The 27,500-nt window shown below is 28.8% G+C and overlaps 2 protein-coding genes across 7 annotated transcripts in view; one reads left to right on the forward strand and one right to left on the reverse strand.

Moving 5' to 3' along the window:
- LOC124956747 overlaps positions 1 to 2,976 on the reverse strand; it is a 3,928-nt gene extending 952 nt beyond the window's left edge. The window contains exons 1-6 of the mRNA XM_047512952.1: positions 2,882 to 2,976; positions 2,636 to 2,785; positions 1,540 to 1,732; positions 1,267 to 1,327; positions 290 to 541; positions 1 to 17 (exon numbers count right to left, since the gene is read on the reverse strand). The exon at positions 1 to 17 is cut by the window's left edge and continues 113 nt beyond it. Of these exons, the coding sequence (XP_047368908.1) occupies positions 1 to 17; positions 290 to 541; positions 1,267 to 1,327; positions 1,540 to 1,732; positions 2,636 to 2,785; positions 2,882 to 2,976 (768 nt within the window). The remainder of the gene's footprint in view (positions 18 to 289; positions 542 to 1,266; positions 1,328 to 1,539; positions 1,733 to 2,635; positions 2,786 to 2,881) is intronic.
- Positions 1 to 27,500, forward strand: part of LOC124951841 — a 243,058-nt gene that overhangs the window by 43,357 nt on the left and 172,201 nt on the right. The window lies entirely within an intron of this gene.

The raw sequence follows: 27,500 nt of genomic DNA on the forward strand, positions 1-27,500 counted from the left end.
ATCGATCATGTCAGTCGCTGAAATCATATGAAACAATTTTTATTATAATTAACATTGATTTCGTTAATTATATAATATAAAATTAAATAATAATCATTTTATTAAATCCAATCAATCTGAAATAAAAATCAAATAAAGTTTTTGATAGCTTATACGTATCTCCTTTTTTCTTTTCTTTTCTTTTCTTTATTCTTTTTAATTACAATTGCATAATCCCTCCCCCCCTTTTTTTTTTTTTCTTTTTTTTTTTTTTTTAACTTATCTCAATTAATCAAAATTTAATACTCACTGAAATTTTGACGAGACGTCAAATTCAAAAACAATTTATCAAATATGACGTTCGGTTTGGCCTCCCTTAGATTATCCTTTTCCGATAATAATAATACCGTAGCTAGGACCTCAGGTTCCGGTTTTTTTTCGATTAGATCAGGCAAATCGCAATGAGGAATCGATGGTATATCACAGAAAGGATCCTTTAATTTAATCTCTCGTGAATCGGATTTTCTTTCGATATTATTACACGTGCCGGTACAATTGCTTACTGAATAAAAGAATACAAAATGTATCTTCTTCATAGCAATCTTTTCCTTTTCTTCTTTTATTCCATGCTCGTGTATAAAGAAATAATAGATAGATAGACGATTGGATGTATTGAGAAAAGAAGACAGACAGAGAGATAGATAGAGAAAGAGATAGATAGATAGATAGATAGATAGAGAGAGAGAGAGAGAGAGAGAGAGAGAGAGAGGGGAAAAGAGATTAGAAAAATATTTGTTAAAATGACAAATATTTTTTAATGACTCGTTACTCCCTCGCCCTTCTTCCCCCTCCTATTCCCTTTCTCTCTCTTTCTCTCTCTTTATATATATATATATATTGTTGAAAATTATCGTGAATGGATCAAGCAAGCGTTATTTATTTTTCTCCCACGAGAGAAATATTTCATTTTACGAAAGAACTCGAGAGTTGGATGGTGAAGGAGAAAGGAAGTTGTGGATTGCGAGGGGGTATAAATGGGGAGGGGGGAGGGAGATGGAGCATATAGGGGGAGAGGGGGAGAGAGAGAGAGAGAGAGAGAGAGAGAGTGTGGAAAGGGATATGAGCTCTCAAAAGGAAGTTGCGTTTTATTACACACAGCGAAGCGTTTTATATTTTATAACCACGGAATATTCATATTACATAGAGCGTAGAATATTTTTTAAAAAGGGACGATTAAACACTAAAATGAAATATGTATATACTCGATGACGAAAGTTATCAACTTACGTTTTTCTATTATGGGAAACGTGCACGTACTGATATCACTTTCGTTCCATTCGGCGTTCTCCTGTAAAAAAAAAAAAAAGAAAACAAAAAAAAGAAAAAAGAATAAAAAGAAAAAAAAAAAGAGAGATCAAATTAGAACGTAGGAATAAAGAGACTACGTCACGAATAACGAGAGAGGTGCTGTGTTTCTTTCTTTTTTTTTTTTTTTTTTTTTTAAATCGAATTAAAAAATGCATATATATATATATATTTGTATTAAATAATTATAAAAACCTGAGTACTCGTAGCCCTGAACGGGAATAGAAAGTCCTGTAATTGTTCGTCGTCCTCGAATTTGTTACAATAAATTATCGAATAAGCTGGATCGTCTATTTCTTTCGTTCGACAAACGTTATTTCTTTTCTTCGTGATTATCTTGTTGGTCTTATTTCTCTTCTTTTTTTTCGACTTGTCTGGATCTGTTTCGCTAAGAAAAAAAAAAAGGAAAAGAAAAAAAAAAAATGGAAGAAAAAAAAATTGACGCAAACCATTTAAAAATTGTCAACGAGTCAATTTTCTTTTTCTTCCTTTTTATTTTCTTCCACCTCTAATTAAACTTTAACATCTCGAAATGTAAAATTTGAAAGCTTTCAAAACGCAGTAATAAGTCTCGTATCGTTAATTATCTCGTTAGAGATAATTGAACAGTTTTGTAATCTTATGCGGAAAATTATTACACGACGATAAGAATTTGAAACGAGTATCGATTATTTTTATTGATCGTGATTTTTTCATTTTTTTTTTTTCTTTTTTTTTTTTTTTTTTTTTTTTTTTTTTTTTTTTTGAAGTAAAAAAAAGATAAACGACATTATTATCTTTTAATGTTACAAGATTACAGTTATGGTTTATATGATAAAAGACATTCATCTGTATTTATTCGATCAGTATTTTTATTAATTAACGTTAAGTATTTCGATCAAAATAAATAAACGTTCGATATATATATATATATATATATATATATATATATTTTATAAATATATATAATTATTTTATAAATAATTAAGTGTCTAGTTTGTTGGTGGATTTTACTGATACTCCATTATAAATATATTCAGGATTTATTTAAAATATTGATTAAAGTGATCGAATAAATGGAAGGCCATAAAAGATTCTTTAATATTATTGCATTTTACAAAACTTTAACGTCCTTTGTTTCGTATTAGAGTAATCAATTTCCTTTTTCTTCTTCTTTCTCCTGTTTTTTTTTCTATTTTTTTTTTTTTTTTTTTTTTTTTTTTTTTTTTCTTCTGACTTACAAGAGTTTTGCGATCGATAGATACGTTGAATATAATGTAACTGTTAATTTTAATAAAATGATAAGACTTACTACGTGTCCTTCAAAGTCGATGATGATTTAATTATTTCTCTATTGATCGATTTAATATATTGAAGATTTTCTTCTGGACAAACGCAAGGATCAAACTCGTCGATGCTCTTTTGATGACTCGTATCTTTCATTTTTTTTATATCTTTCTTTCTGTCACATTACGATACTATTATTTATGATTTTTTATGAACACGGATAGAGATAATATCATAAATGTTAATTTTTTAATATAATCAATTATCTTACCGAAAATGATAAGAAGATTTTGGTCGTCGGGAGACGATGATCTCCTCGCAGGAACAATCATCGTCGACATCATTATCGAATTTTGAACTGTACATATTTTTTATATATACGTATTGACGTTGGAATATATTTTATTAAAGAAGTTAATTTTCTTCGAAATTTATTTGTTCCACTCGTTTGTTATTATCAAATTCAATAACATTTTAAATTTCGTATGTTTTTAATTTTATTCATCAGGTTAAAATAAATCGAATAAATCGTCCGTGAAGTATGTCGATTTATAGCTATCGATATATCGTGTTATGCTATAAGCATCTTATTTAATCGAATTGATTAATAGTAATTTTTTACGTGCTTTACTTAAACGTATGGTCGGTATATATGATTATTTTGATCAATATGTATAATAAAATATCAATGTCTTTTATAAATGATCAATATATATATATGTATACATATATATATATAATTATGTATCACGTTTCCGTTTAATTTTATTACAAATACTGACCATCTATTTAAAAGACTGATAAAAATTATTATTATTATTTACAAATATATTAATTAAAATACCGACAAGAGTTATATTAATATGCGTAATTTCGATCTTGCTTTTATTACTTATCGATATTTTATTATAAATTATTGACGATCTATTTAAAATACTGATTAAAAGTATTCGAAAAAAATTCTCCCGAATAAATAACAATTTAGATCGTATATGAGTAAATTCAATTGATTACAATTAATATGTCAATTTAATACGATTAAGTATTATTTTTCCTTTTTCTATTTTCTTTCTTTGTTTTTTCTTTTTTCTTTTTTTTTTTTTTTTTTTTTTTTTTTTTGATTCCTTTTTAATCGTTACGCACTTGTGTGCAATTAATAATTCTTTGTACGAAAGAGAAAAATGTAAAAGAAAAAAAAGTTAACATGGAAAAAATAAATACGAATAAAATCGTACAAAGAAAGTAAACGTGAAATGTAAATACAAATTTTTCTTTTCGTTTACACGTATAATGCATACATACATACATACATACATATATACATACATACATACATACATACATACATACATATATACATATATATATATATATATATGTATGTATATATACATGCGTACGTATGTACGTAAAAACACAGATACGAATTAACCAAAAAAAAAAAAAAAAAAAAAAAAAAAAAAAAAAAAAAAAGAAAGAATAAACAGAGAGAGAAAAATTTACACACTTTCTTGAACTCGTTATTGGATTTCTTTTTCCCTTCTTCGAATTCCGATTGGAATTGTACGATACAGAAACCCGTTTCCAACATTTGTTCGTTCTAATTCAAGACGTGCACAGTCCAGAGAAAAGACAAGTCCAAACAAAGCTTTAAATTCCCAGATCGTAAAGCCTTTACCTTATATCCTCTCTTCCTCGCTTTCTCTCTCTCTCTCTCTCTCTCTCTCTCTACCTTCTTTTTCTTCCTTTCTCTTCTTTTCTCCAAATCCGATCAACGACGTCAGCATTCTTATCGCGTAAATCCACGTACGTATACACGCGTGTATATATACGCGTTATCAGAGGGCCGCACATAGCCAGGATTCTGCAGGACAGTTTATACTGACTTAAGATAGAACAAAATAGAGATAAAGAGAAAGAGAGAGAGAGAGAGAGAGAGAGAGAGAGAGGAAGAGAAGGGGAAGAGAGAGAGGGTATTGAAAAGAATTCCGCTTGCGTCTGGGTTTGCGTGTTCCTGAATTCCCAATGAATTCCATAAATTTTAACGAGCGAGCCTGCTGCCTATGCTGTGGCCATTCGAATATCTTTGAAAGAGCAATATATATATATATATGTAAAGAAAGAGAGAGAGAGAGAAAGAGAGAGAGAGAGAAATGTTAAAAGCAAGATTTTAAAGTGGATGCAAGATAGCAGCAGGATGGGCCTTGGTTACTATGGAGGAGGTCTGGTTGACAGAGGGTTGAGGATAAGTTTGTAGAAGTGGACGAGGGTTGTTTAGCTACCGGGCGTCGTTAGAAGCGATATTCCTTCCTCCATTAGGGAAATGAATTTCAACCCTCTCTCTTCCTTCCTTCCTTCCTTCCTTCCTTCCTTGCTTATTTCTTCCTACCTTTCTCTACCATCACCCCGTCAAACTCTCTCTCTCTCTCTCTCTCTCTCTTGATATTTTCCTATGCTGAGTAGCAGTAGTAACAGCAGCAACAGCATCATCGGACCGCCATGTCGAGTTTCAGAAGTAGTAAATTCGCAAGGCTATCTTGGATCTTAATCTAAACCACCCTCTTATTCTCAAACGAACGAGTTAGTCGTCTCTGCACTTTCTATTTCTATTTCTATTTCTATTTCTATTTCTATTTCTATTTCTCTCTCTCTCTCTTTCTCTCCATCTATTTTTCATTATCACTTTATCTCTTTATCTCTTTATCCGTCTCTATCTATTTTCACTATTTTATTCTCTCTTCCTACGACCCCGATAAATTATTTTCAATATAATTATCAAATACAAGGATTGTAGTACTAAGGGTGGGATGGATGGGTGTTTTGTGGGTGGGAGATGGAAAAAGAGGATGAAGCCGAATCCCAACGAGAACGATCTTATTTAAAGAGAACTTCGAGGGGAATGAGGTGAGATGGGGCGGGGGGAGGGGGAATTGAGACTGAGGAGTGGGAAGTGGTAGGTTGCCGGGAGAGGGGACGGGGTTGAATCTATGGATAGAGGAAGGATTTTACTCGAGAACTTGGAATATCGATATGATCGCGGTGGATAAACTTTCAAAATTACTTTTCTGCGTTCTATCTGATCCTCCACCTCTACTCCCTTTCCCCTCCCCCTTTCCCCTCCCCCTTTCCCCTCACTCTACTTTTCTTTTTTTCTTTTTTACTTTCTCTCTCTTTCTCTCCTTTTTCTCTCTTCCCTTTTCCCTTTTTTTTTCCCCTCGAAATTATTTTAATTACTTATTTACGTATTTATGTTGTATCACTTAATCGAAATATACAACTTTTTGTCATTTCTTTTGGTTCCATTCTTTTTTGTTTCTTTTTTTTCTTTTTTTTCTTCTTCGTCGTAAATAATAATTGATTATTATCTACGACGAATCCCGTGTTAAAATTCGCATTTGTATGTATGCATGTACGTATGTATGTATGTATGTATGTATGTATGTATGTATATATATATCGATATAATAACACTGTAATTTATTTTTTTTTTTTTTTTTCGTTCATTTCTCTTGAGATATTATCCTTCGACTTCTATATATACTATCCATAGTAATAGTATCGATTATATTTTTAGTATCTTCTCTTTTAATTAATCTTTTATTTTCTTTTTTTTTTTTAATTCCTTTACCCTTTTTCTTTTTCCTTCCCTTTTGTCCATTTTCATTTTGACTTTTTCTACATACTCGTTAATCTATATTTTTCTGAATATTAGATTAAATAATATTCGCGGTATTTATAATAAAGCATCTATAATTTTGGAGGAATTCTAACGATTTATTTATTCGTATCAATCAAAATATTTGTCATTCATTAAAAAAAAAAAAAAAAAAAAAAAAAAAAAAAAAAAAAAAAAAATACTCGACCGAGCGAACAGAAGCGTTTTTTTCTTTTCTTTTCTTTTTCTTTTTTTCTCCTTTTTTTTTTTTTGTGTATATCCTCACAGTTCTAGGTAATCTTCGGTGATCGTTATTTTTATCCATTCCTCGGTCGTCACTCCAACTACCACTCCCAACCACTCCCGCTCCACCACAACCACCACCATCATATCCATGCAAATTGTTGAAAAGCTTTTTCTTGGAAAAAGGTCTGTTTACGGGAGAATGAAAGTTTGACTATTCGTCAGGTAACTCACAATCGGGTACATTCATGCAAGATTCAAAGTTACCGTTTAGCCTGGATTTATGTAATACTACTAAAACTTTTGTTCGATCATACCTACAAATATATGTATATATTCATCTATGTATGTACGTCTCTCTCTATGTGTGTGTGTGTGTGTGTGCGTGTATATGTGTGTCTTTTTGTGTCAACGTTGAACGTTTCATTCGTTGTCGTTTTTTCTTTTTTTCTTTTTTTTTTTCTTTCCTTTTCTTTTCTCTCGTTTCTTTTTCCTTCTTCATTTCTTTTCTTTTTCTTTTCTTTTTCTTTTTTTTCTTTACCTCGTGCAGCTCGATTTAAGTAATATTAAAAAAACAGGAGATGGATTTTCGTGAATGATCGTTCTTTTACTTTATCGTTTCTCTTTTTTTTTCTCTCTTTTTTTTTTTTTTTTTTTTTTTTTTACCTTTATTGCTTTCTTGTAGTTGAGAAATAAGGCAATTTTCTAAGTTTACACAAGTTAACACAAAATTGGAATATTTCGTCGTTGCCAACGTTACAAATTTGGTAATTTTTCATTCGTTAAATTCGACCGAAGTTAAAGACGAGATAAAAGATTATTTATCATTGGTAGAAACTTCTCTTATAAGTGCCTGTTTGTGTGTTTGTGTGTGTGTGTGTTTGTGTATGTATTTAAATAATATAAAATAATTTTCGTTACTCATTATTTATTATTATTACTATCTATATCTATACTTTTTGAAATTGAATAATTTCATTTTTAAGTAAAATACATCAACTTCTTTCCCAAATTCTTTTTTTTTTCTCATTCGTTTCTTTTTTGTTTAGAATTTACATATATTTAAAAATGTTTTCTTGTAAAAAAAGAAAAAAAAATATATATATATATATAATATTTTTTGAAATCGAATAATTATTTTAGATATATCATCTGTTTTATATTTATACAAAAAAAAAAAAAAAAAAAAAAAAAAAAAAAATACACACACACATCCCCTCACAATCTTATTCATTGTACCCAAGGTCAATGTCATTAGATGTTTTCTAAAAATAAGGAAAAATCAAATAAAATTATTCTCAAACGTGAAAGATTCTGATTGGATCATTATCGTCGTATCTTTTTATTCTTTCAGAATTTACTCTCTCGTTTCTTTTCTCTTTCAATTCTATTCTCCTTTCTTCTTATTCTTCCATTTGTTTTCTCTTCCTACAAAAAATCATGCCGTTTGAAGATGGGAAGGAAAAAAAAAAAAAAGAGAGAAAAAAAAAAGAGAGAAAAAAAAAGAGAAAAACAAGAAAAGAAAAAAAAAGGCAGAACAAAAGTCGGAAGAAGAAAAAAGAAAAAAAAAAAAAAGAAAAAAGAAGAAGCAAAGAACGTTTCTCTCTCTCTCTCTCTCTCTCTCGCAAGAGTTATACTTAATGGAGTATTTAAAATCGATAGAAATAACGTTAACGCGTAACAACAGATTGGCCAGAGAAATCATTTCTTGCCGCTTAGTTTGACATTCAGGACGATTAGCACAGTACGATCCGCAAACACGTACACGCATGCATTAACGAGGCACGATTAATTGGCGAGGAAAATTAATGTGTTCGACAGCCGTCACGTTGCTGTGACGCGCGGGTTTCATGCTAAAACGATCGACGGGATAAACCTTCCCCTTTCTATCCGAGGCCTCTCCCCGCCCCTCAATCCACTTCTCATTCCACTTCGCACCCCCACTTCTTCTCACCCCCTCTTAGTTTTCCCCTCGTCTTCTCGTTCATTTTCGTAATCGTTCGACTTCGTCGTTTATCTTTTACTCGAACTCATGTCTCTCTACTCATGTCTCTCTTCGTAAGAGGATGTTTCGTTTAGTATAGTGACAGAGAGAGAGAGAGAGAGAGAGAGAGAGAGAGATGGAGTGAAAGGTCTTATTAAAAATACAGATTTCCTTTTCTTCTCGAATTAGCAATTAGTAAGCATTCGTAGGAACAGATGTTTTTTCTTTTTCCTTTTTCTTTCTTCTTTCTTTTTTTATTTTATTTTATTTTATTTAATTCTTTTTTTCGTTTTATTTTCTTCAAGATACTACCTTTACGTATAAATATCTTTTACATTTTCTTTCTCTTTTTTCTTTTTTTATTTATTTATTTATTTATTTATTTTTTTTTTTTATTAATAATTTTTCTCTTTCATGATTTTCATGATTTTCATGATTTTCTTGGATTTTAAGGTTTACACTTTTAATGTGTTTTCAGTAAGACAGCAGTTTTATATCCTCAATTAGCAATTAGTAAGCATTCGTGGAAAGAGAATTTTTTTTTTTTTTTTTTTTTTTACAATTTTCATTACGATTTTCTTGAGTTTATATTTTTGAGCGTATTTTTTTTTTAGTACGAAAGCGCTTAATTTTTTTTTTCATTTGCTTCACGTTTATATATATATATATATATACATTTTTTTTTCTTTTTTTATGACTTCTATTATCTTCTTGGATTTAAAGAAGTACAATTTTTGGTTTTAGTATCATAGGGTTTATCTCGTTTAAAATATACAAACATATAAAGATATATATTTTTTATTATTATTATTATTTTTTTTTTAATGATTTTTATAATTTTCTTGAATTTTTACATATACATGAATTTTTTTTTCTTTTATTATTATTATTATTACTATTATTATTTTTTTTTTCTTCTTTCTTTTCTTCTTAATAATTTACATTATCATCTTGGATTAATTAACGTAAAAAAAACTTTTAATCAGCGTTTTAAGTATAGTGATTTATATATGTAAAAAAGTTGGGTCTTCTTTTAAATTCATACAATGAATAAAATCTATATTGAATAATGGCTATCCCGGGTATTTTCTATTGTTGGAAACAATTTACCTTAGGCTATGTATCGAGAAAAGGGTCTACTGTGTTAGACCGAAGGAGACCGTAAACCCTACTAGGAAGTGTTAGCAAAGGTGACGAGGGTTCGTTGTCTCTCTAAATACTTCGCGTTAATCGTCACACCCATTTCGACCTACGTACTAACATTACATGTCCATCGGTTGAAAATTTTTGTTAGCTTTTATAACGACGTCCCTTTAGAAATTATTTAACCACGAGTTTATCGATACAAAGGATATTAATATAAAGCTGATAATTATATAAGTTGATCTATATATTTATAAATAAAATTTATAATCATTCCATATTGTATTATTATATTGTTTATGTGAATCAATGTAATGATACATTGATTTAAGTTGTTTTTTCTTCGTTTCTTTTCTTTTTTTACTTTTTCGTATTCTTGACGTAATTGAATGCTGTCGATGAAAACAAAAAAAGAAAATGAAATTTTACTTGTTTGTTAGATCGATTAATTTTCATTATATCGAATTAGTTCGAGACGTGATTTTTCTTTTTCTTTTCTTTCTTTATTTTTTTCTTTTTTTTTTTTTTTTCTTTTATTTTTTTATCGGTACAATTAATTCATAAATTTATTATTAACGATTACTGTCGTTTAATCGAAACTATTTACGAATTCGGAATAATAAGCGAAATTATTTATTTTCTGTACGTTTCGTGTAATGGAAATTCTTGTAGGATTTTACGAGAAAACACGTAGATATATATTCCTTGGGCTTTAGGAAAGAAAGAAAGAAAAATAGAAAGAAAAGGAGAAAGAGAAAAAAATAAAAAGAAGAGAAATATAATATCACGTCGTTTTCAATATTAAAAAATATTTATTTATAACGTCGAACGTATTCATTTCATAGTTTTATATATATATATATAGATGAAAATATTATGTTACGATATGTTACACGATAATCGCTATATGTTTTTCTCGTGTTTGACTCGTGTTTATAAATTTCATTTCCTTCTCTCTTTCTCTCGACTTTTCTAAAATTTTTACAGACATTATCTAGTTTAAAAATTTTATTTCATTCTTTATCAAATATTTAATTTTATATTAAATCATATTTAGCATATAATATATATAATATATATTGTAATATATATTATAGTGGATATATTATTGTTAGTATTATTGTTATTGTTATTATTATTATTATTATATCTGATATTTATATATTTGTATATTCTTATTTTAAAGGAATGATGACTAGATTGTATGAATTTTATATATATATATATATATATATATATATATACACATAACAGTATTTTATTATTTTTTAATAATAATATTTAATTATCATTAATACATATAGATATCTAAATTTTTTTATTAATTAAGATAATGTATTTTTGTATTTTTGTTTTTTACGCACCAATGAAAATTCGATTACAGAAGGTTATATATAATCGACATTTAATTATTTTTCCATTAAAATATTTTAATCAAGATAGCATTTAACTATTGTTTTTAAACGTACTTACTTAATTATTTCACTTATTGAGACGAATATATTATTTTATCGGAACAAAACGAAAGGAGGGAAATGTGAAAAATAAAAAAGAAATAGATAACGGCTTATAAAATATTACGTTGGTGTTTGATCAATCCTTGATTATAATTATTCTCATCTCGAAATGAATATTTGATTGTTTTATTAATCAAGATCGTATTTTTTCTTCCACCCCCCTCCCTCCCTTTTTTTCTTACAAACTAAAACGATCTACAATAATCCAGTTAGTAGTAAATAAATTTATATTAAATTAAATAATAATTATTTTTGAGACCCATCAATTCGTTGAAATTTCATTATGAATATTTCGAGGAAAGATATTTATGGAAGAAAGAAAAAAAAAAAAGCAAAAAAAAAAGAAGAAGAAGAAGAAGAAGATAAACACATATTCTATAATACTTACATTTAAAATGGACACATTTAAAATGTTTCAAAGGAAATATCGATTGATTAATAATTAATTCAAGTCAATGTCGTTCGAGTTTCGTTTCTCTGAAGAATAAAATATCGCGAAAAGGGAGATATACAATGTAACGATCGCGATGGACATTAGAGATATGCGATTTCGTGATTTCGCTAACGTATAAAGAAAATTTATATTCCTACGGTATTTCGATTCGGCCGGACTGCTTTATTATCCGGTACTCGATCTAAACCTCCCCTTTTTCCCAAATCCCCCTGTCCCAACCACCCTCTTTCCTCCTTCCTCTTCCTCGTGTTTCTGTTTGCCAGAGAAACAACCCTGTCGGCGTTTCTAGTATAAAAGCGAAGACTAGGGGGTTTGGGAGGAGGGATGGGATAAAGAGGAAGGGAGGGAGGGAGGGCGGGCGGAGCGGGGAGGGGTGGGTGGTAGTTTGAACCCTCGGCGAATAACAAATCCGAGTCTTTCGACGGTTCCTGCTTGAATGGCGAAATAAATAATGCGAGAGAGAGAGACAGAGACAGAGGCAAAGAGAGAGAGAGAGAGAGAGAGAGAGAGAGAGAGAGAGAGAGAGAGAGAGAGAGAGAGAGAAAAAGAGATAGGCAGACAAGGACGATGGGGATGGTAGTAGTATTGGTGGTGATGGTATGAGGGTATTGCAGAGAAAAAGTGTGTGAGAGAGAAAGAGAGAGAGAGAGGAAGAGAGGTAGGGGTGTATACAAGGGTCGAAAGAGAGCATGAACGCAACCCATGCTTTGTCGAGTACCTTTATCCTCTCGTCTCGACCCTAGGCCATCTATACGAAAATGCATTCTACCCTTCGTTCAATCGAGCAACGTACGTGTACATTCCTACGTACATGCGTGTGTAAGTAAGTACGTATATTGTAGTACATGTACGTATATATATATATATATCATATATATAATATATATATATATCATATATATAATATATATATATATATATCATATATATAATATATATATATATATATATATATATATATATATGTGTGCCTGTGTGTGTGTGTGTGTGTGTGTGTACATCCTCATTCATAAGTGATAAGAGAGTAGCGAAATTTTATATATTTTTCATTCTTCATTTAAATCATATCAATTATTCGACACTATTCGGATCGACAGATCATTTGATTTTTTATAATCGAAGATCGAGCGATCAACCTTTTTCTTTTTTTTTTTTTTTCTTTTTTTTTTCTTTGTTTTGTTGGCCTTTTTTCCTCCTTTCTCCGTTTTTTCTTTTTTCGTTCTTTTTTTTTTCCTTCCTTCCTTTTTTTTTTTTTGTTTTTTTTTTGTTTTACTCCTCCTCCCTCTCCCACTCCCCTTTCTTATTTTCTCACCTTTTTTTTTTTCCTATTCTTTTCTCTCTTCTTTCATACGCTTTGTTCATAAATCATAAAGATACTGCGCGAAGGTTTGTGCTCTTCTTCGTCTTTCTTTCGTTCTTTTTTTTTCCTTTTCTTTTCTTTTCTTTTCTTTTCTTTTCTTTTCTTTTCTTTCCCTTTTCTTTTTTTTTTTTTTTTTTCGAATTATTTCGATCCTTCCAGGAGCGACTGTTATAATAATTTGATAATATTTGATAATTCGTAATTTTTTTTTGCCGTCGAACTAGAAAAGAAACGACGCTTTTCATTCTTTTTTTCTTCTTTTCTTTTTTCATTTTTTTTTTTTTTTAACTTTGTCCTTACATCTATTCGTTTCAATGGAAGACAAGTAGTGTCAAGTTTTTCTATGACTTATGAACGAGGGTGTACATTGATGAGCCGCGCCCTGGAAAAGTAACCCCTAACACAGAATACTAATCTTTTGGTCTCTTTCTCTCTCTCTCTCTCTCTCTTTCTCTCTCTCTCTTTCTCTCTCTCTTTGTCTGTCTATCTCTCTGTCTCTCTAACTCATCGTAGATCGGACGATACTGTAGGACATAGATGCTACTTTTCCAACGTCCATACATCTTCGCTTAGACGTAAACGTTCCTCCATTCGCAAGCTCGTAAATTTTTCTCCTCGATATTTTCTTCTTGTTTTTTCTTCTTCTTCTTCTTCTTCTTCTTCTTCTTCTTCGTGTCGCCCAACTCGAGAGAATTCTTTATGCTTAGGGAAAAATTTACGAATCGAAGTCGATGTTATCGATCTTTCTCTTTTCTCTCTTGTGTTTGAACGCTTTCTGTCTCTCTCTCTCTCTCTCTCTCTCTCTCTCTTCAACATATTTTCTCTTTTATAACAGATAGAATATTGATTTTATAAGATCGCAGATCGCAAAGCGAATTCTTTTTCTGTTCTTTTTATTTTTTTCTCTTCCTTTTTTTTTTTTTTCTTTTCTTTTCCCTTTCTTCGTTCCATCCTATCTTTCTTTATGGACTCTAACAAATTTGTCCGTCAATAATCCATAGAAATTATATTCGCCGTTTGTTTTAATCTTACATAGTAATAACATTATAGTTATCGTAAAAAAGATAAACGAATTTTTTCTCCCTTCATTCGATATTAGTTTTATGATCACTAACTTCTTTATACCACAACGTATATAGATTTTTGTTTATATAGATAATATATGACAGTATATCTACATACGTACGTATATACATACATATACATGCTTTTTTTATTTCTACCAATTTATACACACACACACACACACACACATACGCATATATATATATATATATATATACTTTTTTCTCACAGACAATTATATATATCATATGTTTTTTTAACTCCGGTTATTAAGTTCATATCATGATATATTTTTCGAGATCCTCTCTCTCTCTCTCTCTCTCTCTCACTCTCTCTCTTTTTTTCTCTCTCTTTCTCTCTTTTTCTCTCTTCTATGAAATATCGAGTAGGGAAAAGAAATCAGTGTGTATGGACGTTGTTAAACATTTTATTACACGATAAAATGTATCCATGTATATATATATATATATATATATATATGTATATATATATGTGAAAATATATGTATATATAAGGGGGACCATTGTATAGCTGTGTTTTTTTTCCTGCCAATAAACAACGTTTTACGTCCGTCGTGATATATGACGACAGAAGATACGATCGAAAGATAAAGATAGTGGGTGGTGGCGGAGATATGAGAAGGGAGGGACTCGGAGGGAGATAGAAAAGGTTAAAGGAACACTTAAAATGACAAATTATAAGGAAAATGAAAATGTTTTTTCTCTTTTCTTTTCTTTTCTTTTCTTTTTTTCTGTTTGTTCGTTCTCTCTCTCTCTCTCTCTCTCAAAAAATTCTTCTCCATTAGTTTACGTATCGAAATTTTTCTATCTCGATACCAACGGCAAATATTTATTTATTTATTTATTTATGTATTAATTTATATATTTATTTATTTTTTTATTTATTATTGTTGTTTTTTAAATTTTTATTTTGTCATTGGAAAATCATCCAACTATTTCGTTGTCCTCCTATATCTACGAAATTCTTACATTTTCTCTGTCTGTCTGTCTGTTTGTCTGTCTCTCTGTCTGTCTGTCTGTCTGTCAGTCTGTCTATCTGTCTGTCTGTCAGTCTGTCTATCTGTTTGTTTGTCTATTCTCTAAAATAAAATAATTATAATTAAAACCGAATCAGTAATATTTCTTTTCTTCTGTTTTTTTTTTCCTTTTCTTTTTATTTGACAAAAAAAAAATTATTTAAAGATTTCCCCTTAAGAATGCTCGAAATAAAATCTATGCTAACGCGATTATTTATTTTCTCATTTTGCTTTTCTATTTTTATTTCGATATTGAAAAATTATTCTCTCGTTTTGTTGTCTCACCTTTATGTAACCTTTATACCGCATGATATAAATGATTACCTCGTCTTTTCTCCGAACGGAGTATTATAATTAAAGTCAAGTTTTATTTTTTATTTTTATTGAAAAAAGAAAAAAAAAAAAAGAAAAAAAAAAACAAAAGAAAATAAAAGAAAAATAAATTGTTTTCTAAAAATTCTCGAAAGAATTCTTATCGTTCACGATAAAAATGCGATTATTTATTTTCTTCTTTTTCTATTTTTATTTTGATATTGGAAAAACATTCCCCTATTTCGTTGTCTTCCCTTTATATAAGATACATTTTACATAAATGTATATATCCGTACTCTCTCTCTCTCTCTCTCTCTCTCTCTCTCTCTCTCTCTCTCTCTCTTTCTCTCTCTCTTTCTTTTTTTCTTTTTCTTTCTCTCTTCTATTCTGTACATTCACTCTCATACTTGTCTCATATATAGAATAACACACACACATACACACACACATGCACACAAATATATATATATATATATATATATATATATATATATATAGCCATATGTTTACATTCTATTAATACCCACAAACGATTCCATGGGTATATCTCTTTCGTATATATAACATAATTTTATAATCGAAAGTCATTTTTTTTTTCGAAATTCGTATCTACGTGTCTGTATCTCTCTCTCTTTTTTTTTTTTCTTTTTTATTTTCTTTCTTCGATAGAAAAATATCCGAAAAGGGAAATGTTTGAAGCGTATCATCGCCAGTTAACGCGAATGTTTATTCAGAATTAATCGATTAATTATTTGACATAGCAAAAATGTATTTAAATATTTAAAGGGATCACTCAATGTCACAGGTATAATGCAGATGAATAATTAGTGATAACAGTTTTGAGATAAATAATTTTGTATAATCGTAATGATAAAAAAATAAATTACATATAATAATAATAATAGTAATGGTAATAGTTAAAAGAAATTTCTATTTGATTAGATTGGAAATATTTATTATAGTAATTTATATTCAGATACAACTATATTGCATTATATTCTTCGAGTGGCTAATAAATAATGTCAGAATTTAAACAATAAAAAATGTTTATACGTTTAAATATTAATAAATTTATTATATTAATATTATAAAAATTTTATATAAATATTATATAAATATTGTATAAATATCAGTAAAATAATGCAATATTGTATTATTACTTATTGTCCAATTAAATATTTCATATAGAGTATTTTTATATACATATATATATATATATTTTTTTTTGTCTGTTTCAGGTACGTGAAGAAATAAATTGGTGATAAGAAAAAAAAAAAGAAAAAAAGAAAAAAGGAAAGGAAAAGAAAAATAACCCAAAATTGTGTGAGTAACTTGCGAACAGAATTTTCCTTTTAAAAATAATATTAATTTTGATATCTTCAGGATGAGCTTATTTTATTCGATTTAACTCCCGTCTTTTAATGAGATAAAATTTCGAGAATAATCGAGTAAAGTACGAGGAAAGGAAAGTTCGTAGATTTTACGAAATCCTTTGAACGAAATACGATGAAAAACTTATGAACCACGTATTCCCGTATATTATTTTGAATTATACAGGATAAAGGATTCTCATTCATTATTTTTTTTTCTCTCTCAAACATTTCCTTACTTAATTGTCAGCAACGAAATTAAGGATATTCGAATATGATTATTTTTCGTAAATAAATTTTCTATTCTCCTGAAAGATTAAAGTTCGTATTATCGAAGACAATTGGATCGGAATTGGAACGATAATCGATATATCGTATTCGTGGTTTCATCTAAAAAAAAAAAAAAAAAAAAAAAAAAAAAGAAGAAGAATTAATAATTAAATTAGAATTGCAAAATAGTTTTCTTTTCTATCTTTTTTTTTTTTGTTTAATTTATATAAATAAATAAATAAATAAATAAATAAGAAAGAGATAAGACAATACATTTTTTTTTTTAATATAAAACAGTAAATAAATATAATTTCTTTTATGATAAATAAATATATAAATAAATAAATAAATAAGTGAATAAATCAATAAATGAGAAAAAGAATATGATGATAAATTTTTGTCCTTTAATGTAAAATAATAATTAAATACAATTTTATTAATGATAAATATATAAAAATAGAAAAAAGAAAAAGTAAGAAAGAAGAAGAAAAAGAAGAAGAAGAAGAAGAAGAAGAAGAAGAAGAAGAAGAGATGAACGACAGAGTAAAAAGAAAATTCAATTTTGACAAATCGAATAATATACAATAAATACGTATTGAGTCAATATATTTAGCAAGGTCAGAACGTTTCTCTCTCTCTCTCTCTCTCTCTCTCTCTCTCTTTCTCTATGAAACGAAATTAACTCAAAGGATAACCACTCTTGTCATTACTGCACAGTACTCCTGCGAATGATGCTGGGAATCGAATTCGGTTGCCGTTCAAATTCTCAGCACAATGTGCTATGCTCTCTCTCTCTCTCTCTCTCTCTCTCTCTCTCTCTCTCTCTCTCTCTCTCTCTCTCTCTCTATTTCCTCCTTTCATCGATCGCGTAAATTAATTCCTTCTTGTCTATCCGATTGGTGGGCCAATAGAGACCCCTCTTGGTTGAATTAGACAGCCACCCCTCTCATATCAGCACAAGTTCTCTCCCCCTCTATCTCTATCTCTATCTCTTTCTCTTTCTCTCAAACAAGAGAGTTCGAAACGACGTGCTCGATGTCAAAGACACACCAATTTGCTTTCAGAGCATAACGACCATCACGAATTTTGCCCTGTATCCTTGACTCTATATAATTATTCTAATTTTTCATTGCAATATCAAAAATTTTTTATTATTCGTTTAAACGTCTTTTTGTTTCGTCGAATTTGATTTATTTTCTTAAAGGAAACGAAACTATTTTATTCTTTCTTTTTTTTTTTTTTTTTCTTTTTTTCGTTCTTTTCTTCTTTCGTTGTACACAAGAATTTTTCTTTTCTCGTTATAGAACGATCGAAAAGATCTTAATGCTATTAGGAAATTGATAAAATTTTGAAATATGATCATGAACATTTTAATGTATATTTTGAAACGTATTTTAAAAACTACATCTTTTTTTTCTTTTTTTTTTTTTTTTTTTTTTTTTGAGCGGTGGTAGCAATGATCAAGATAATTAAAGTTGATAAAAGTTTTGAGAATTGATTACAATATTTCAATAGTATAATTATTTTAATCCGAAAATATGTCTGTACATTATATATATGTATATATATATATATGTTTTTTTTTTTTGCTTTTTTGGTGTTTGTTTAACGGAACGATGGAAACTGTTTACAAATTTTGAAAAATAATTATAGTCTATTTGTAACTTGTCACAATAATTCATTAGTTATAATTTACTTTATTCCCGTGGAAAATTTTTTTAATGATCGGTACCATCTATCAGGATGATAAAAATTTGCTGAAATTTTTGAAAGAGAGAGAGAGAGAGAGAGAGAGAGGGGGGAGGGAAAAAAAGAAAAGAAAAAAGAAAGATAAAAGGTTCGACTTCTATGTCATTCACTTTGCTTTCGATAAAATTTTTGTAAATGATCGAACCATTCATTAGAACCATCATGAAAATACCGTTGAAATTTTTAGAGAAAAAAACAAAAAAAGAAAAAAAACAAAAAAGAAAAAAAAAGGAAGGAAGGAAAAGAAGAAGAAGAAGAAAAGAGAAGGATAAAAACCTCGACCTATCGTTCACTTTATTTTCACCAAAATTTTTATAATGATCGAACCATTCATCAGGATGATAAAATCTCTGTAGAAATTTTCAAAAGAGGAAAGGAAGAACAAAGATAAAACTTCGACTTATCATTCACTTCATTTTCACCAAAATTTTTATAATGATCGAACCATTTATCGGCGCGATAAAGTTCCTTGGAAATTTTTAGAAAAAAGAAAAAGAAAAGAAAAAAAAAAAAAAAAAGAAAAAAATGGAAGATAAAACCGGCTTATCGTTCGCTTTATTTTCACCGTAATTTTTATAGTGATGGAACCGTGCAATGCAATTTCAGGATGACGAAATTTGTTGAAATTTTTAGATAAAAAAAAATAAAAAATAAAAAAAAAAGAGGAAAGACTTGTCACTTTATATTTACTAAAATTTTTATAATGATCGAACTATTCGTCTGTAATCGTTGAAATTTTTACAAAAAAAAAAAAAAAAAATAAAAAAAAAATAAAAAATAAAAAAAATAAAAAAAAAAGGAGAAAAAAGAGATAGAAAAAAAATGAGAGATAAAATTGACTTTATCGTTCGTTTTAATTATCATTATAATTTTTATAATGTTCTACTGAATCGATGTACCATTCGTTGGTATTCGTTGAAATTTGAAAGAGGAGCGAAAAAAAAAAGATAAATAAATAAATTAAAAAGAAAAATAGGAAAATAAAATCGACTCATACCTTCGCTTTATTTTTCTCCATAATTTTTTATAATGATCGCATCACGCTATTACAGGATGATGAAATTCGTTGTAATTTTTAGAGAAAAAGAAAAAAGAAAAAAAAGAAAAGAAAAAAAGGAAAAAAAGCATAAAGAAATAAATAAATAAATAAATAAATAAATAAAAATAAATAAAAGGAAAAAGATAAAAGTTATCGTTCGTTTAATTTTCATTCAAATTTTTGTCGAACGATGCGAAATCAATTCATCGGTGTTCGTTGAAATTTTTAGAGAAGAACAAATAGGAAAAAAGAACAGAAAGAATAGAATAAAAAAAAAAAAAAAAAAAAAAAGAAAAAGAAAAGAAAAAGAAGAAAAAGAAGAAGAAGAAGAAGAAAGATAAAAAAAGAAGGAAGATAAAGAACGAGAGATTAGAAAGAAGAATGCAAAAAAGAATGCAAAAAAGAAAAGAAAAGAAAAGACTACATAACATTTAATGGTGAAAGTAGCAACGGATAGGACTTGTCGCTCAGTTGGTAGATGGAGAAAACGCTTAGCCCGATATTGATCGACCTCCACTACTTCTCTTTCTGCACGACCCTTTCTCCTCCATCCATACCACGACACTTTTTTCTCCACCTTCTCCACCACCTCCACCACCTTCTACATCTCCTCGTTCTTCTCGACCCTTCTCTTTCTCCCTTTTCCATGCATCATAACCAATGAGTTTTTCGTGCCACGTTTCCGAATGCCGAAATGTATTTTCCATTTGGACCGATATTCCTACGTTCATATATATATATATATATATGTATATGTGTGTGTGTGTATATAATATTTATTCTATGTATCTATGTATATTATTTGTCTATGCGTATATATGTATTTATGTATATATGTATGTACATACGTATGTACGTACGTATCGTATTCGAAACATTTTTGACAGACTGTGCACAAACCTTCCTTGCTTATTTCTTTTTCTTTACTTTTATCTTTTTCTTTTCTTTTTTCTCTTTTCTATTTTTTTTTTCTTTTTTTGTTTTTCTTTTAAACACTATTCAATTAATTCTCATTTGATAAGAAATCGTTTACTAACGTTCAGCGACCTCTCGAGCGATTTCATTCTACAATTAATTTTTTCAAATATTATCGTCAAGGGAGAATATAATGGTCGTCTATGACGACGTGTAAAAATGTAAATGTCTGTGTTGGTGGGGGTGTGGATGTTCTCTCTTTCTTTTTTTTTTTTTTTTTTTTTTTTTTTTTTTTTTTTTTTCTTTCTTTCCTTTTGTTAAAAAAACGGGGTATCTTTATTTTAAGATCGAAAAATTTTCCACTTTCTATATAATTTCTTGCGGCCTAATAAGGGAGAAAGAAAGAAGAACAGATAAAAAATAATAAAAAAAAAAAAAAAAAAAAGGAAAAAAGAACATGAAAATGGAATGAAGAAAACAAATTAGCCCATTAAAAGTCTCGAAAAGGAGTAATTGATTTTTTTGTTAACATTCAGAAAGAAGTTTTTGGCTTATCCTATATAAATAGTCTAATTTGTTTTGGCATGGCAAATTCAAGTGTATATATATATATATATATATATATATATATATATATATATATATATATATATAGGGTGTCCCACGGAACTGGGTCGAGCTATATCTTTGGAAGGATTAGAGATCGAGAAAAATGTCAAAGGACAAAATTAAATGGTATTAATGCGCTACATAATTCTACGAAACTTTTTATGGATTTTTATGCACCGTTGCAGTTGCAAGCAGCAATTGCACTTGAAAGAAAAAAAAAGACAAAAAAAAAAAACCCCTCCCAAAAAAAGAACTCTAATTTTGAATCACATCGATCGATGAAGTTTTTCACCCTCTACAAAATCATTATTAATAACGTTATGTTTGAAATTTATTAATTTAAATGTTATTTCAATTTCAAATAAATGTCGAATCATTTTAATGTTTCAATACGTTTTAATATCATTAAACAATTTTTCACGATCTCCAAATATCCTTTTAAGGATATAACTCGGCCCAATTCCGTGGGACATCCTGTATATATATATATATATATATACACACACACACACATATATATATATGTACATAAATATGAAAGTGTACATAGTCGTACGAGAAGTGGTAACAAACAAGAACACTAAAAAAGCAACATCGTATTCGCCCTCTTCGACGTTTTCTTAAAGAAAAACAAAAAAAAAAAAAGAAAAAAGAAAAAGAAAGAAAAAAAAAAAGAAAGATGGTTGAAAAATAAGAAAAAGCTACTGGCGCTGCGCTCAGTGACCTTTGTATAATGGATGTTCATCCATTATGGGTTTATAGGAAGACTTATTGTTAGCAAGTTTCCCCTTGTTCCAAAAAAAAATTTCTACGACGTTACACACACACACACACACACACACAAAACATACATTAAGATAAACAAATACATAAGTTAGTATTATATATGTATGTACGTACTATGCATATATACATATATATATATATATATGTATGTATATATTTGTCTCTGTAGAAAATCTCTGACGGATTATTAAAGACCAACAATGCTCCTTTTCAACGAGATCTCCTCTTTTATTTTTTTTTGTTTTTGTCGCGAAATATTTGGCAAAAATAAAAAGACGCGAAACGGATCGACCGCCGGGACTACCTTTTATTCGTGCCAGACTTCCTTTGAAAAAGTGATCTTGCAAACTTCAAGGTGAATTTTTCCATTGTTTTTTCTTTCTCTTCCTCTCTCTCTCTCTCTCTCTCTCTCTCTCTCTCTCTCTCTCCTTCTATATCTTTCTATCTCTCTTGATAGTCTCTCCTTTCGTGACAAATAAGCGCTTAAATGAAACATTACTTACGGTAAATGAAGGGCCGACGAGGAAAGAGAAATGTCCTACGTGATTCGTTCGGATGTTACGACAAAGGAAACAGGTCAATTCAGGACAAAGAAAGGAAACTCAATCGTTTTCGAGAAAAAAAGTCGTGATCATCGGTTCGATTTTTATGTACTTTGCTTTACGAACTTTTAAAAGAGGAATGCGATGATTGAGGGAAGGGTTGGACGGAGATAAAGATAGATATACACGTAGATAAGTACTTATGTAGTACGACTACTTATATATATATATATATATAAATATAAAATTAGGTATATATCTGTGAAATTTTCTTTTCTATTTTTTTTTTCCTTTTTTTCTTTATAATTTCGATCTACATAAAACAAGTGTTTACTCATTTACATACGTACGTGCCGATTATTATAAAAGTATTTTGATCGGTGATGAATTTCGAACTTCGACGTAATATACCGCGAGATATATTACACTGTGTAATAAATTGATAAATAAATATATATGGGGTTAAAATAAATCGATTATGTACGATATAAATATAATATATATTTTATTGTTTCATTTGTTCATTTGGATGAAATATTCACTCCTCTTTCTTCTTTCCCCTTCACTTCTCCAAAAAAAAAAAAAAATACATATATATATATATATATATATATATTAAAAGCGATACTGAATCATTTTCGTAGTAATTAAAACGACACGTATAAGAACGAAAAATGTCATTCAATATAATTCTAATTGCAATTATATTTATATTATTGATATCGTATTTATTTGTATTATTGTAAAAATTTGTCATAACTAAACGCACATGAATAAAATAATTAATTTTCATTAATAAAATTAAGATAATCGACGTGAATAATTCGTGAACGAAAAAAAAAAAAAAACCAAAACAAAAAAGAAAATAAAAAGAAAAAAAAACATATGTATATATATATATATATATATATATATATATATATATATATATATATAAAGAACAACGAAAGTACAGATACTTTTTCTTTTTATCGGTTTTTTGTTATCTTTAAATTCGTTTTTTACATTATGATAAGTGTCGACGTAAATAGCTCGAATTTCATTCTTACCTTTTCTTTTCTTTTCTTTTCTTTTTCTCTTTTCTTTTCTTTTCTTTTTTTTTCTTTTTGTTTTTTTTCTTTTTTGGTATTTCCAACGCAAAATATTCACACCGTTTTACGACGCGTCATAACCAAGATGCACGTCTCTTGTCATTTATCCTTTCTCTTTTATTCATACCACACACACACACACACACACACACACTCCTCTTATACTTTATTCGACAGATAGGAGAGAAATCTCTTCAATTTCGTTCAAAGCACGCGAATTTTCTTCTACTGGGATAATTCTCTCTCTCTCTTTCTCTCTCTCTTTCTTTCTCTCTTTCTCTTTCTCTCTCTCTCTCTCTCTCTCTCTCTCTCTCCCTCTCTTACTTTCTCGCTTTACTTGAAAATTTTTCCTCGTTCGATAAACCAAACGATAGTAGTCGATATGAATATATGTATATAAGTAGATGATATATAAGAGACGATTTAAAAAGTTTCATAAAGTGATTTTTAAAAATCAATTATTCTTTTTTCTAAACGTTTCTTATAACTTAATTTCTTATTTCATTTGTTTATTCATCTTTCTTTTTTTTTCTTTTTTTTTTTTTGTTTTCGTTTCCTTTTTTCTTTTTTTCTTTTTTTTTTTTTCCTTACTCAATTCGTTAAACTAAAAGTAGAAAAACTTTCGGCTCACTTTCTGACTATTTCAACAGATAAATTAAATTCTGATCGAGTTTAATGAAATATCGTTAATGGAATTAATTTTATTCTTGACTTTCAATATATTCATTTATTTGCTTATTTGTTTGTTCGTTTAGTTATTTATTTGTTTATTTATTTATTTATTCATTCATTATACCGCATACAATCGATTATATTAAATATATTAATGAAATTTTTTGATAATCGAAACGACAATATGAATATCAAGGAATATAAATATTTTTAAATAGTAAAATTTGCCAGAAAAAGAGGGGAGAAAAGAAAGAGAAAATTCGAAACGCACTTAGGACAGTCTAAAAAAAAAAAAAGAAAACAAAAAAAAAAGGAAAGAAAAAAAAAAGAAAAAGATCTATACGATGTCAAAAAGTATCGATCGAAAACAAAGAAACAGGTTAAAAAATTATTTGAAAAGAACTGTCGCAATATCAAGTGATAGAATTAGTATCGATTAAACATTAACTATATATATAAATATGTATATATATATTTTTTTATCGATATTAATTTATTTACTTCTCAGTAATAATATTAATTAAAACGGAATATATCCGTATGATTTTCACAATAAATAGATAATCGATTTCATTGGCAACATCTATCTATTTATCTATCTATCTATCTATCTATCTATCCATCTATTTATTTATCCATCTATCAACACGTATATAAACATTATTCAATTAATAATTTGTATCGTTTCAACGATATGATATATTCCGAATTGTACGTATTTAGTATTAGGTCTGATCAATATGATGATTATTTACTTTTTCCTAGATCGTATAAACATTTGCAAAATGAATTTGTTATCATTAATTTGATTAGTTATTAGCAACGTATATATGCATTAAATGAATCAAATCCGATCATTATCGATGATTGCTTTGATCCTTCGATCATGTCCGTTCATAGGATTCTTCCTTTTGGATAATACAGTTGAAGTTATACGAACGAATATACAAATGATATAACTATACAACGTGCAGAGACGTACAAAGACATAAAGAGACAGACAGACAGACAGACAGAGAGAAAGAGAGAGAGAGAGAGAGAGAGAGAGAGAGAAAGGCCCATGCAAATACAATATGCATGTCCAAAACTACGTTGACAAAAGCGATGCTAAATCAAATCAATTTGATGTTGAGCCCTCGACGACATTTTGATCCACGATACTGGGATTGTTTTCGTTCAAGTGTACAGAGAATATACATAGATACCTTTGGTACCAAGTTGCTATGATTGAAATAGTCCTTTTGAAACCTTCCACTTTGTGACCGTTTGACTAACAATCGAGAAATACATCCGTTTGTCAAAATCGTATATACAATTCCCCTTTCTTTCACTATTTTTCTACTTTCACGTTTGCATCCAGAAACATTTCTCTCTCTCTCTCTCTCTCTCTCTCTCTCTCTCTCTCCCTCTCTCTCTCTCTCTCTGTCTCTCTTTATCTCAATGAATGAAAGGGTTGTTTCCGAATGAACACACACGGACATTATACCAGATGCAAACGCTGATACACCCACACACATATGTACGTAGGACAAAGACAATAGGCCAGTAGTATCGATTGTGAGAATCAGTATTTCTGGTAAAGTGGATTACCAACGTTAATGAATTTTTTATGGTTTCCAATTGGAAATAACACCAAATTTTAAAGGAACTAACTATCATAGTCGCGTATATTCGTACACGTTTTAATATTTATATACGTGTTCGACTTAAACGAATCGTTTACTTAAGTATTATTTATTCATTTATTACATAGATATAGATATATATATATATATATATATGTATATGTATATGTATATGAATATGTAAATGTATATATACGAAGGAAGAATTTTGATAATCGTAAAAAGAAAAATAAAATAAAATAAAATAAAAAAAAAAATAAATAAATAAATAAAAAAACATGTAAAAAACGAACAAACTTATTCGCTAGTGTTTTAACCAATCTTTCTCTCTCTCTCTCTCTCTCTCTCTCTCTCTCTCTCTCTCTCTTTTTCGTAACAATTCGTAACCTGTCATGTTCGTAAATTTTATTGGTAATGAAAAAGTATATACCTTAGCGTAGTCTGGACTTAGAGTTACTGTCGTACTGAAAAATTCCATCAAAAGCACGCAAGTTTCTTCAACTTTCGTCGTATATTCGGTATTACCAATCTCTCTCTCTCTCTCTCTCTCTCTCTCTCTCTCTCTCTCTTAGTCCCTTTCTTCTTTGTACACTTTGTAAAATGTTTAACGATAAAAGTTTCGTCTCTGTAGGTCCACTTAACATGTTTAAATGAAATGCAATTTAAATATTCCCGCGTTAAAATTACGATCGAGGACACCGAGAAAACGACCGAATTATTCGTAATGGAGAGAAAGAGAGAGAGAGAGAGAGAGAGAGAGAGAGAGAGAACGATTAATTGGGAAAAGAGAAATAATAGAAACGACGAAGGTATCTACAAGGGGAAGGATAGAAGAGAAGGGATGGTTGGGTGATTGGGCGTGATCAGGGAGGGGAAGGGTGGTGTCTCGTTTTAATTAGTGACTTGATTGGTAAGTAATAATTACAGTATGTATATATATATATATATATATATATATATATATATATATATAAGTCGAAATGTGATTATGAAAATGAAATGAGTTATATATTGGTCGAACTAAAAGTTTCTGGGTTATATTAAAAATCAATTATTCCTTTTATACGAGAGTTATTTTTTTTCTCTTTTTTTTTTTTTTTTTTCGGGGGGGGGGGGAGGCTAATAATTTCTTTCCTCTTCCTATCGTTTTTAAACGATCCTAATGTTTATAACTTTGCGAAGACTTTGTAAAAGAAAAGAGAAAAATAAATAAATGAATCAGTCAATCAGAATAAATGAAATCGTGTGTAAAAAAAAAAAAGAAAAATAAAGGAAAAAAAAAAAAAGAAAGTCTCGCAAAGGGAATAATTGCTTTTGAAAATCCATTCAGAAATTTCTTTTTACGTACACATTCGAAATATATCTTCGTGCGCGTAAAGATCATCAAAAATCGAGTGTAATAATATTTCGAGGAATATATCGAACGATAATAATTGATCATTAATTTCGAGGA

The sequence above is a fragment of the Vespa velutina genome, chromosome 1 (genome assembly GCF_912470025.1).
Source record: "Vespa velutina chromosome 1, iVesVel2.1, whole genome shotgun sequence".
In the NCBI taxonomy this organism is placed as follows: Eukaryota; Metazoa; Arthropoda; class Insecta; order Hymenoptera; family Vespidae; genus Vespa; species Vespa velutina.